The sequence below is a fragment of the Mastomys coucha genome, unplaced genomic scaffold (assembly GCF_008632895.1).
Source record: "Mastomys coucha isolate ucsf_1 unplaced genomic scaffold, UCSF_Mcou_1 pScaffold9, whole genome shotgun sequence".
NCBI lineage: Eukaryota > Metazoa > Chordata > Mammalia > Rodentia > Muridae > Mastomys > Mastomys coucha.
The window spans coordinates 20733610-20746752 of record NW_022196915.1 but is presented as its reverse complement, the minus strand read 5'-3'; the positions used below and the strand labels follow the sequence as shown (position 1 = coordinate 20746752).

The 13143-nt window shown below is 49.7% G+C and overlaps 1 protein-coding gene across 7 annotated transcripts in view; it reads right to left on the bottom strand.

Moving 5' to 3' along the window:
- Positions 1-540: 540 nt before the first annotated feature.
- The window catches only part of Antxrl (ANTXR like), a 25205-nt gene continuing 12602 nt past the window's right edge, over positions 541-13143 (bottom strand). For 6 of the 7 annotated variants that reach the window (XM_031362340.1, XM_031362338.1, XM_031362336.1 and 3 more), the window contains 8 exons: positions 10797-10895; positions 9227-9296; positions 8610-8700; positions 7399-7581; positions 6198-6245; positions 5084-5227; positions 3421-3501; positions 541-974 (listed from right to left, as the gene is read on the bottom strand). In XM_031362340.1, the coding sequence (XP_031218200.1) occupies positions 552-974; positions 3421-3501; positions 5084-5227; positions 6198-6245; positions 7399-7581; positions 8610-8700; positions 9227-9296; positions 10797-10895 (1139 nt within the window). In that variant the 3' untranslated portion in view covers positions 541-551. The remainder of the gene's footprint in view (positions 975-3420; positions 3502-5083; positions 5228-6197; positions 6246-7398; positions 7582-8609; positions 8701-9226; positions 9297-10796; positions 10896-13143) is intronic. The other variant, XM_031362339.1, reaches the window with a different exon arrangement.

Here is a 13143-nt window from a genome sequence, read left to right as displayed (position 1 = left end):
TCCTCCCAGAACACAATCAAAATTCAAGAATCTAAGAAATGGAAACCTGAGGCCGGGCAATGGTGGCGTATGCCTTTAGTCCCAACACTTGGGAGGCAGAGGCAGGCGGATTTCTGAGTTCGAGGCTAGCCTGGTCTACAGAATGAGTTCCAGGACAGTCAGGGCTACACAGAGAAACCCTGTCTTGAAAAACCAAAAAAAAAAAAAAAGGAAACCTGGAGCATGTAATCCAGATGAAAAATTCAAATATACTTGTCTTTGAAAAAACTTAGGGAAAGGGACTCAGGAGAATATTTAAAGATTAGGAGGGGCTGTTCCACAGAGACCTTTGTGGAAGATCCCATTTGTCCCAGCCTTTGCAGATAGATGAAGACAGACTGGTAGGAAGTGGGACCAGAGAGCTTTGTCCTGGTACATGCAACATGATCTTACCTCAGACTGTGAGCATCCCTAGGTGTGGAGCTTGCTGATCAGCAGCAAACCAGAGCTTTCTCTCTACAATCTAAGACCTGCTACACATGTCCAATGCAATAAACAAAAGCCTCTTAAACTTAGAATTTTAGTCCTTTAGAGATTGGGGGAAAAGGATAGGTGTGACAAAGGGATTCTACAGATTGTCGAGTATGGGGAGGGAGCAGAGGCAGCATTCTGGCGGGAGACTTGGTATACCTGACTGGGCTTGAGGGCTGTGGGGAGTTGAAAGTGTGCTGCTCTTGACTGGGTGGTGAGCATATCTTTGAGCACAGAGTTTGTGCAACTGGGAGACTTTGTTGGCCAGTTTGAAAGCGGATGTTTGGGCTACAGCATGGCTGTGTGATGTTGAAACACTCCTCATTGGGTTGAAGGACAATCCTTGTGGGGTATGGTGGTTCTGCAAGGTGAAAATAATCCCTATTGGAACAAGGGCAGAGCTTTTGGCGGCGGGAGGCCCGTGAGCAGCTGGGATTCATGACAGTGAAGCTGGGACATCTTCCCTGGAGGAAGGACAAAAAATAAAAAATAAAAAAATAAAGGTCACAGAGATGTCACTGGAATTGGGCCAAAGGCTGAAGTTGTCTGACTAAGGGCAGCGAAGTCAGGACACATCGGGACTCAACTGACAGTGCCAGCCTTGTTGATGCTCCTTTGAATCAAATCAAATCACAATCAACATGGAATTGCTTATGTCAAGCCTTAATATAAACCAAAATTAAATAGGGAAAGCTGAGTATTTATGAAGGAGGAAATTTCATTTATGTATACACACTATCACAAAACACTGCTAGGACCACACTGACCAAAGACCACCAAAAAGACACCATCCATGGCTGTCTATACACAGCAACTCCATAGCAACCCATAACCCAGATGCCTAAGGATTCAATGCCTTTTAAATCCCTTTAACAAGTCTTCAAGGACACCTACCGATTAATAGCCTGTTCAAAGGTGAACTGGTGCCATTGTCAACTTTGTTCTTGGCCCTTTCATATTCTTTTAAGATTCCTTGTGGCCAAAGGTTACTGCCCCAAAGTAACTTGTATGAACCTTCTAATTTGGCCTTTAAAGTTTCCCTTTATTCTGTCTCTTTTTATGTGTACACAACTTGCTACAGGATGTGGGATTCTCATTGCAGGGCCCTGAAATTCATGAGTACATTATTATTTTCAGATGAATTCTCTGATTGTTGATTAAGTTGGAATCAGTAAAGCTCCCTTTGACCCTACTGTTTTAAATAAGTTGCCTTAAAGAACCTGGCATCTGCCTTCGGGGCCATGAAAGATTTTCTACAAGCTATTTTTAGTATTATCACAACAGTCTTTCTGGTTTCTGTGAACTTACAATATGTCTGCAAAGACCTCAAAGGACCTCACGATTGCTTGTTTGTGGTGGATTCACTCTTGGCTCTCCAGGCCTAATTATTTTGCTTCCTCTGGATAGTTAAGACATTCTTATTTCCATTTGGTTTGTTTACATATGTCTGTAAATAGTTGGACTCTTTCCTATCTTGTTTATTTCTGAAGTTCAAGAACAAATAACATTCTAAATGTTGGGCATTAAGTGGTTTCTTTAAGGCCCATGCAATGTGAATATTAATAAACATTTTGCATATATCAACGCTTTATACTATAAGATGTAGCATCCAAATGTTTCTGTTCATTGCTCTGACACCATGAGACCTGGGACAGGGTCTGGAACTGCTGCATCACCCATCAGCCTTGCCACGCTGAGTCCCAAACTAAATGCCAATGCCTCAGTTTTTCCAACTGTGAAGACAGCAGGACAGAGAAGGAGGCACACACACAATAAAAATCCTGGAGCCAGGCCGGAGGGTGCTGGCCTGGTCGGCTCCTGACTGTGACTGTTGAAAGGTTTCTTAACTTTGCAGGGTCTCTAGCTGCTAATCATTAGCTTATGGGAAGTCCTTAGAACAGGTCTATTTAAATGGAAGTTATAGTTTTCTCTGAGGCATTTGTGAGGATAAAATGAGGGCCAGGCTCCAAGAAGCTCCAGCAGGGGTGAGCAAAAACCCCCAAAACAATTTTTGTCTACTACAATAATGCCCAGGTGTGTGCTCAATCTAAAACTTCCAAACAGTTTCCTGGGTTATGAGTTGTTGGGGCACAAAAACATGCAAATTAACTGGAACAAGCAAACAGCTAGGTGAGGTTCTAGGAAGCAGTCTCTCTAAATTCAAGACCAGGCCATCACTGTGCAGGTGTATTAACTTTCTGAGACCCCTTCAAGTCCTCATGTGTGTGTGGGGGGGGCATGAGGGTGGGGAGTGGGGGGGTGTCATTCCCAGGCAGGAAGAGGAGCTTAGAAACAGCCTTTCCCTGTTTCTAAGAGCGAGGCAGAGGCACCCTCTGTTCTACCAGGAACTTATCCCTGTTGCTTTTGTTGACTGCCAGAAAGAGGGTCTGGGGTGAGACTCTGCCTGAAGGGGCCTTCTGGAAGAGTGACATGTCCTGTAGTGGGAGATGGCCTGAGCAGGAACCCTGAGTGCTGCCCCAGCTTCTTGCTGCTAGGCTGGGCTCAAGGTCCCCAAACTGTTCTTAAGTGGGTTCCCACTTAGGTGGTTCTCCCTTGCTCAGGCAGAAAACCCCTTAGGTGAAACATCCCAGACTGTCTCCATGCAGAAAGCTGACTGAGCCTGCCAAATGAGCTGGGGCTAGTGTTATGATAGGCTGCCTGGCCTGCAGGAAGCTTTATGTCCTGAAGCCCTGCTGAGTCCCGGCCCTAAACAATTCCCAGATGACACCTTTATTCATCCCAGTAGTGGGTGTAGCAGTTGACAGCTTACTTTGTGAACTACAAACTTATGTCACACTGCCTCCCTGAAGGGGACCTAGAAGTCCCAATTAACACCCACTACATGGCTCACATTAAATTGCAAAACCATAAACTTGAAAGTGCCTTGGGGCTTCCCTCTGTCTGGCTCACCTGCACCTTGGGATGACACCAAACCAATGGCATTTGGTGGCAGTTTGGGTAAAAGTAGCTGCAGCATTTGTCCAGGTTTCCCTGAAAAGCAGATGTGATCGTGAGCAAGCAGGATGTCATGGCAGCTGGCCCCTCAGGGACACGGGGTCCAATTACCTAGAATTCTGTCAGCATAGACATAAGACCACAAAATACATCCTCTCCCGAGAGAGGAGTCTAAAGACTTGGGTGTCCAGAGTGGTCATTGTTGAACACAGTGAATCGAGGACAATTGGGGAACAAAACAGTATTTTGAGTGGGAAGATGTGCCAGGTTCTGGCTTTGGAGAAGTTTGGAGGTTCGAGGGGTGTGCGGTGATAATCAGAGGCCTCCAGGGGAGCTATGTGTTTGTGAAGGCTCTGTCTGGTTAGAAGGCCTGGGGGAAGGAAACAAGCCTGAACTTGGGCCATATTAGTCAAGTAGGCCAGAGGCCCATGTCTCAATAAGGGTCAGGAACCATGGGCCAGGCTAAGGTTGAGGAAGGTTGGAGAGGTCAGAACAACTCAGGCCTAATTGTAGAGAACCTCATGGTTTCAGCCTTGTAGACTCCTTGAGCCCTAAGGAGAGGGTGGGGCAAGCCGTTGGCAGCAGCCATTTTCCTCTCAGGAGACCTGAGTTGGTTTCTCTGTAGCTCACAGGTAGGGAACAGACTGGTAGGGCTCTCAGGAGGAAGCCACAGGCTCACCACAGACAGAGATGGAGCAGGGTGGAAGACTACAAAACCAGGAGGGAAACAGGGACTCTTTCTCCCTTTGCTCTGTCCTTGTAGGAGCTACATATTGGGGCCTGGGACTGCTATGTGTCTTCCCCCTTTTTTGGGGTGGCCTGGACCTCCTAGGAGGGAGGCTTCAGAGGAATGGCAACTTGCCTCCTGGGGCTCAATCCCACACAAGAAACTCAGTGAAGCTCTTTAAGACCTCCATGTTGTTAGCATCTGGACATCCAAAGCCTGTGGCAATACATGGGCGGGTCGACAGACTTGTTGCCAGGGCAACAGCCACCATATTCCCAGAATCCATTGGGCTCACCTCCCACCTTTACCTGTGGCTGCTACATCACAACCCATATATATGTGGGACTCTTACATGTGGAACTGTTTGGGCCTAGTGTGGTATGTTCTGACTCGACCCGCTGCTCCAACACATCACATGTCAACTCCCTTCAGCCTGTAACTCTTTGCTGTAACTCAGAGGGCACCAGGACCACTAGATAAGCTCTTTGACTTGTTTATAAAGAAGCTTTGATCTAGGCTGGCCAGGGCCACTGGTATTTGACCAGTTTCCATGGACAGGAGGTAGCCCAGGACTGGTCTTTTCTGATTTTATTGTATCCAACCTTGCATAACACACCCAATACATCTTGGTTCATTCATTCTCAGACTAAGGGTGGCGTCAAAGATGGGACACAGTTGAACATTGCAAAAGAGGGAGGCAAGCAATTGTGGAGCCCTCTGTGCACACTCTTCTCTAGCCACTGGGGGAAGACAGGGATCCAGGTGTCCTCCGACACAAAGCAATACATGTCCTCTATCTGCCCCCACACTCAGACCTTTGTGGTAATGGTTGGCTGTGCCTGCCCTCCCCAGCTAAGCCTAGAGGTCACAGCCTGCCCATCCCCCAGTCACCTGCATGCCTCTGTTCCCACAGCCACAGCAGGCAACAATCACAGTAGGGTTTGTGTTGACAGGTAATGGGGCTGGAGGAGAAGCAGGAGAAGGAGCAGGAGAAGGAGCTGGTGGTGATTCAGGAGGGCTCTCTTCTTCTGGCGCCTAGAAGTGAAATGAACTGGTCTGTGTCTTGTTGCAGTTGCATGGGCAGGGTACAGCATCCCCTGTAGAGCATCTGCAGTGTGGGGTCAGTCAGCTAAGGTCATGCAGTGGACAGAAGGCATCCCTACTGGGGAGGTCAGTCATGAAAAGAATAATCAAAGCCTTTCTGGTTTGTAGACATTGAGCTTCCTGAAGTGCCAACATCCAGTTTTCTTGGTTCTCCTGAGGCCACTCTTGCTGGCAGAAGCCTAGCCTGGAGGTTGTGCTCTGGCCTTCACAGAGGAGACCTCCCAGGTTACTCTGCAGCCAACCCTGTCCCACATAGACAGGGAAGCTGTTTCTACCCCAGCCCAGGCCCAGGTGTAGGCTCTGTCTGTCCCAGCCTTTCATTACCTCTTCTGGTCCCCACCCTAAAGAAGGCACAGTCATTTCCTCATCTGGTCCCTGTGCTCACCTGGGGATATCCCTCAGAGCTCAGGGTCAGTTAGGATATCCTGATCTTCCCCAGCCCTGGGTTCTCTAGGCTGCTCTTAGTGAAGCCCTTGGCCCTACCAGCAGATGATGGAGACAAGTATAAAAGAAGCCCAAGGTCTCTGAGCCTGGAGGTGGAGACCTGGATCTCACACATATACTAAGAGCCCATTTTTGACCTCTGCAGTCTACAGAGAGTACTACAGGAGCCACTGAAATATACCAATTCAGCAATAGACGGCTGCATATGCTAGAGCAGTTTGCCAAGGTGCTTGACTGGGCTACCAAAGCCCTGGCTGGGAAATGTTGTGAGTCTGGCAATGGTGTTGTCTGGGTAACATTATTTTGAATCCCATAGCTTTCCCATATAATCTTTGATCTGCATCCCACCCCCCTTCACTGCCAAAGTAGTGAGATAGTCTGGGCTCAACCTTCATGACACCTCTTTAAAGTCAGTGTACAGTGTCACCTCCCTGCATCCCCAGCCTCCCAAACTCACCTTCTCTGGCTGTGGGGGAGGGGAAGGTGGTGGTGGCGGCTCCTTAGGCTGGAACATGAAACAGATAGAGGTGGGCTGGAGTGGGTAAGGTGGGCTCTGCAGACAAAGGGGACCCTGGCTTGGAGCGGGGACATGAGCTGGGAGTGTGTACCTGGGTGGGTGCCCAGGGCCTGTGGTGCAATGTCCTTTAGGCTCTACCTGGCCCAAGGCAGCCACATCCCTGTCTAGGAGAGGAATCTGAACCAAGGTGCCGGTCCCTGGAGAGGCCTATGGCTGAAGTGCTGCACACCTGTCCCAGCCCCACCCAAGGCAGAGCTCACACTCATTCTTTCCCTGGGCAGAAGCTCAGTCTTTCAGACTCCCCATACCTCCTGCAATCTCCTCACCCTCTCTTTAGTTTAGTCCCCAGGTTTCTCTGTTCACTGTGCCCCTGGGAGGAGATGGGTCCTGACAGCTCTGTGCTGCATGCTGTCTCCAGAGCCACTATCCTGTTCCTTCTCTGGCTCTCTGGAGGGTTCCTTCCATCCTAGTTCACCGGCTCCTCTGTCTTTTCCCACCCTGTCCCCAGGATGCTATAGCTACTGTCATCCTTGGTTCCATCTCTTAATGACTGGTATTCACCCTCAATCCTGAACAGTGACTGAAGTTCCTGATGGGGGAAGATGGCTCTGCTTTGTCTCCCTCCCTTTGCAGTCCAGTGTGGAGCTGTACATGATATACCCCCGTATATCATGAATGGAAGGGTAGGTCTGCCCTAGGAGTTCCTAATCTTGCCTGATAGGCATCACACTGCATATGGGGTCACTCGCCCTTCATGAGGGGTCCTGTCCTGACATCCACAGACACCTATGAGGTTTGGTCCATATGAACTCTGTGGATGTGTAGCTGATCCACAATTGCCCTGGTCTAGGGTGCTGGATGGTCTCTTTCTGGAGCCAGCCTTAGCTCACAGGCCAAGCATCTCAAACTGAGTTTCTGTGTCAGCTAGGCTGGAGGCTTCCTAGAACCCAGGCTGGTCTAGAGTTTGGGTATTTAATACTAAGAGTTTGTGCCTCCCCTGGATGATGTGGGGACCTTGGAACGTATGGTAACTTACCAGCAGGCTGGATTATAGTGCTGGCATATGACACTGATCCTTGGAGGGAGGACATGTGTGCGGGTGCCAGGGCAAAGGGGTAGGTGGTGGGCTGCAGGGATTTACCTTTATGCAAAGCTTCCAACTGCAGCACAGCAAGAGTAGAGTCACCAGCAAGACTGGCAGGAACATCAGCCAGGTCCAGTTGAACGTGGCACGTTGTGATGCCTGGTTGGGAGTAGCGCTGACTTTGTCTGGGTCTTTTTTCAGTGGCTGGTTGGTTGTGTCTCTGGCTGTACCTCCCTGTGGCTGATAGCACCAGTGGCTTCTTTCCCTGTGTCCACCCCTTGCTTCCTATTTGTACACAAGCTCTCTTCACCCAGCTTGCCTCCCCACAATGGGCTACAGTGGGGTTAGCGGCCCAGGCTGGTCCTCAGAGAGCAGCCTACCTTTCCTCTGTTCCCAGCTCGGAATCTAAGAGATCCGAACCCAAGATCTTCTATGGTCTGAGGATGGCGGTTCTCACTGTGGCCTTGGCCACAGTATACTAGTCTGTAGGTGATGAGATCCCTGGGAAAGGGCCAGGCGGCTGAGCTACTAAAGAGGTAGGGCCTGGAGATGAGGGTCCACCTTCTAAGGCATCGAGATCTCTGTGCCTCCCAACTCCTCACAAGAAGCTCACTTCTCCTCCCTCTGAAACTTGATAGGAACTTAAGAATAGTCATGAGTGGACATAAAGCTCCTTCTCCTGGGCATACTCCTCCCACACTAAACTACACTCAGGCGCTTGGAAGACAGATGTGGAACTAGAGAGGTTGTACTTGAAGAGCAGCACTTTCCTCCTCAGGGGCCCTGGCTGATCTGAGCAGTCCACATGCCTGACAGCTTCACCCTATCAAAGTGGGAGAGGATGCCCTGCTGGTGATAGTAAGCCCACAGAGGGGCATCTAGGGAGAGGGGACACAGCTGGAGGTTGAGGATACTGTAAATGACAGGGGTCATCAAGAAGGTTGGTGGGGGGATGTGGGGGGTGAGGCCTGAGTAAATCTGGGTCCATATCAGCTGCTGGGGATCCAATTCACTGGCACACATCTTTGGCTACTGCTGGTAGAAACACTGGATTCCTGGGCCTGGGACATCCACGTGGAGGGCTGTGTACCTACATGTCCTAGACAATCTCTGGCAGAGAGACACATCCTTGTTGCAGGTGGCTTTTCTAGAAACTGCTGCAGACTAGCTAACATAGTGTTCACTGCTACTTTTGGGTTCCCCCACACCGCCCCTTTGGGATTGTCCTTTGATCTCTATGTGGATAGGCCTCCTCTTTGGGAACTTACCCTAGTACTCCAGCAGTTGGTACTGGTTATAATGAGTTTGTTCCCAATGAAGGAGATGCCATTGTTCAGACTGACTTGAAGAGAAACATCCCTAATGCACAGAAAAGAGACTGGGTGATGGGAAGAGCCCTGGAGATTTAGTTTGCTCAAACCGTTGCACACATCATTCCTCAGTGTAATGATGCTGAAATTCTATCGCAGGGATTCCCTGAGAGTGGACAGGTAGGCAGAGAAACTACTCCCCAAAGCATAAAGAGTCAACCTCTGCAGTGATGGTGACAGTTGAGCACTGTCACAAGAGGCCTGCATGTCATAGCGGCCAGGAGCTTAAGAACCGGGGAGGTATTCAAATGCAGGTTTGAACCCTCAACCCATTGTCTTCTGCATCCTGCCCCCAGCAGAGTCTGTATTCCTGAATACCACCAGGGTCACTAACAGGACATATGGAAAGGAAATCGAACCCACATATGGAAGACAGTTGCTCTACAGCAGAGGGGACACCCCAGATTCTCCCCAAGCTGGCAAACACAGACCACTAAACTCCCCGTTAAGGCCTCCCTACTCTGATAAACACTGACCACTGGACTCTCCTAAGGCCTCCAGCAAGGAGCACTTACTCTCCAGTGTGCTGTATCTTTGGTCCAGGACAGGTTATACTGTTTTCATTCACATCACTGGGACTTTCATCTAAAAGAAAATGACACAAGATTATCAACATGGATGTCCTTTCTCCACTGTCAGCCCTGGCTGAGAGCTGACCCTGGTTGAGGACTGCCTACTCCCCACTGCCTCTTTTCTTTTTTTTTTTTTTTGTTCAAGGACACCTGCCCAGCGCTGAACCACACTCAGCAGGCACACACAGTGAGGGCACTTACATCCCAGGCCTCATTTGTTGGGGATTGGAGGGATGAGAGCAAAAGTAGAAACACAGGACATAAAGGTCAGAGTACAGAGTGCTTTGAGCAGAGAGAGCAGTGGGGCATGCTACAGGAAAGACAGATGCTCGGGCGGCTTGCTTGCCCCTTCTTTTAGAAGGATGACGACTTATTTAAAGAGATGGAAGTATTTACACATGAAATGATGCCTTGCCTGGAATTTCAAGATGTTCTGTGATGAGAGTGTTAGGGAGCTAGACCCTGTGGGTCATGAATTACTGAGAGTGGGCTGTGCGTGCTTCAAGACCAGGTATACTTCTTGGTACTTGTGTTTGGTGTACCACATCCACTCAAAGTGATTTTGCGTGAGTTGCTGCTATTTGGGCTAGGAGTGGCCAGGGTATGATCTGAGGGTTGGGGCTCTGGGGGAAGTGAAAGGCGAATGGCGAATGCCAAGGCACCAAGGCAGAATCTACTAGATTGCTGAGGGAGATAGGGAGTGAGTGAGGAATTGTGGGCCCTGGGAGGAAGCTTAGGCTTTGCTGCTAGTGAGGTAGATCTGTCAGGGGATAGGAAGGTTCCAGATACAGCTCTGACGTGAAGGCAGCATGACCTGCTTGCTGGGGGACTGGGCACAGGGATAGGATGAAGGCACCAAGAATGACATCCAAGGTTAGACCCAGGAAGAGGGCTGGGTGGACATTTGTTTACAGAGCTGGAGAAGGCTCATAAGGGAACAGAGATATTTTTCTTTCCCTGCTTTGGGAGCCTGAGAAGCATTTTGTAACTGGGACAGAAGACGACTCTCACTCTTTGACAGACATTTTCTTCTTGGTCCACTGAGCTGGGGCAAAAGCCAAGAGCTGAGCTGGGTACCCACTGGCTAGGCTTCCAGTTTCCCAGTCCCTGCTCTCCCTGTGATGAAATTCTGGCCTTCCCCAGAAAGGCTTTTCTCGGCATCTTCTAGACCTAGTCTGGGGACTGCTGCTCTGTTCCACCTGTAGACTCTAGGTTCTGGCCTTCAGCTCTCGGGAAGACAGGGTAAATGGATGCTGCAGGGGGGACAGGCCAGTGTCATGTCAGCCTCTAGATGTCTTTGGGAGCTGAAGGGTTTATTCTTTCTCCACACTTGGATAAAGGGAGAAATGGCTAGGCATGCTGCTTAGGTCTTTTCCTGTTGGCCTATGCTGCTTTTAACTCTCCCGTGCCTGTTGGGCATGGTCAGCAAAAACAGAAGGCTTGGCTCACTTAGGGAAATGGTGCTGTGTGGTAATAGTGTACCCCCAGAGATACCAAGCAAGGGGCTACTTACCAACGACTCTGGAGTCACTGAAGGTGAATCTACAAATAACTTGCTTCATGTTGTTTGTATTATTAAACCCGTGTCCGCTAATGTTTACTTGGTAGGAGTCTGCAAGAACAACATATACACGTTGGAGTGAGGAAAAGCAGGGTGCTGTGTTCTCTCTGGTCTCACCTTTCACAGAGGGCTACCCTGAAGATGGAATTCTCAGGTGCCCTTATGAAACAGCATCAGTGTCTGAACCATCACCTGGGGGACTTGTAGGGGGGGCAAATCCTCATCTTGTGTTACTGAGCTTCTAGGCTAATGGAGCCGGGAGGGGGATTGCATAGTCTTACTGTGATCCCTGACCCGACAAGTCCAAAGTCCATGAGAGAGTCCCTGCCTGTTCCAAGCTAGGCCAACTCAGCTGAAACCTTTCTGCTCTGAGATCTCATGCACTCCTCAATCAATATGGGCACTGTAGCCCAGCCAGGGCTTTCTTTGTACAAGGGAGGGGCTGGCTCCCTCCCTGATACCTGTGGTACCATTGAGAATGAACCTTGACCATCTCAGAGAGTTTCTCATGGGAGCTGGACTGTCTCAGATACAGGGCCAGAGGCCAGCACCTCCTTCTGCATCCTCACTCATCTTCCCCATCACTCTGGGGTTTAGCAAGGTCTTCTAACAGCACAGGAGCAGTTCCCTGACACTGACACCAATACAGAAAGGATACAGAGAGGACAGCTGGTGGGTGATTTCTATGGGCAGGATTCCTCCACCTTTTCCTCATTTGCATATCTGCCTAGGGGCCCAGGTCTCCCTCATTCCTGTTCTCTACACATTTCAGATGTCTCTGGGTAGTTGATTAAAGACTCTCTTTACAAGGTTCCTCCTCAGGTTCTGTAGCTCACAGGTTGGCTTTGGTGTGATTTCAAGCAAACAGCTAATTCTGCTTCATTTGGGGTACAGGAAGCCTTGGGCTTCCCCTGGAAGTGACAGGACTCCCCCTCTTGCTCCTCTTCCTCCTCCTCTTCCCCCTCTTCCTCCCGCTCCTCCTCCTCTTCCTCTTTCTCATCTTCCTCCTCCTTCTCCTCCTCCTCCTCTTCTTCTTCCTCCTCCTTTTTATCTTCTTCCTCCTCCTCCTCCTTCTTCAACTATGAAAAATTGCTTTAATGAAGTTGCCTCTGAGTCCACAGTAGGTACAATTTAAAATTTTGATTTTATAATTATTTTTAATTAATTACTTTACTTCCCAACTACATTTTCCTCCCCCTCCTCTCCTCTCAATCCTCCCCCTCCCACCCCATCCATTCCTTCTCCATTTCTCTTCAGAAAAGGGGAGGCCTCCCTGAATATCAACTAGCCTTGGCATATCAATTTGTAGTAAGACCTGGCTAACTTTCTCCCGCTGTCGCTAGACAAGGCAGTCCAGTTGGGGGAAAGGGACCCCAAGGCAGACAGCAGAACCACCGACAGCCCCTGCTCCCACTTTAGGATGGGATCACAAAGATCCAGCTAGGTTTGTCCCATGTGCGCTCCCTGGGTGGCGGTGCAGTCTCTGTGAGCCCCTATGGGCCCAGGTTAGGATTCTGCAGGTTTTCTTGTGGATGACAGACCTGGTTAGTACTTGGACATTTGACACGTATTCTTATGTGGCAGATTTGCACAGGACGGCCCACAGTTTAACAGGTCAGTGGCTAAGCTGATGTCTGGAGACACTTGTCACCTTGGTTCAGCCACAGCAAGGGAAGAGTGACAACTCATGTTTTTACCTGGGCTTGTCACAGTTGTCCTGATAGCAAGGCTCCTGTGCTTAAGAGCAGGTGGGCTGCACAGCTGGGTGGCTTTTGCTTTTGTTTTTTAACCTGGAAGCACTCCTCCCTTCACCCCTCAGCACAGCAGGCTTCCGACTCTTCCACAACATGGGGAGGGACAAGAGCAGCCTAGAGCCAATGACTAGGGTGCCACACCTGCCACCACACTGCCCCAGCTTATTTCTGTCCACCGGAGAACACACTGCAGCTCCCATACACATGGTGGCACTTTGTCTCACTCACAGAGGTGCTAAGAGGAGCACAGCTCAGGAAGAGCACACTCCTGTCCTCTCAAGCCTGGAGCCTTAGGCTCCCAGTGAAGACTATGGAGGTCAGGACTCAGCTGCCTGAACTGGCAGGCAGAGGAAGACCGAGTTGTTCCCAGTGGAAAAAAGAAGCTCAGGGCTTGCTCTATCTCCTCCTCCTTCGGGGTACAAGTTCTAGCTATATGGGACAAATCTGCATCCAGGTACTGAAAAAGAAAGACATCTTTCTTTCTAGGGGCCCTGAGGGCAAGACCCCTACCTCCACCACCACCACTACCTCCACCACCACCACCT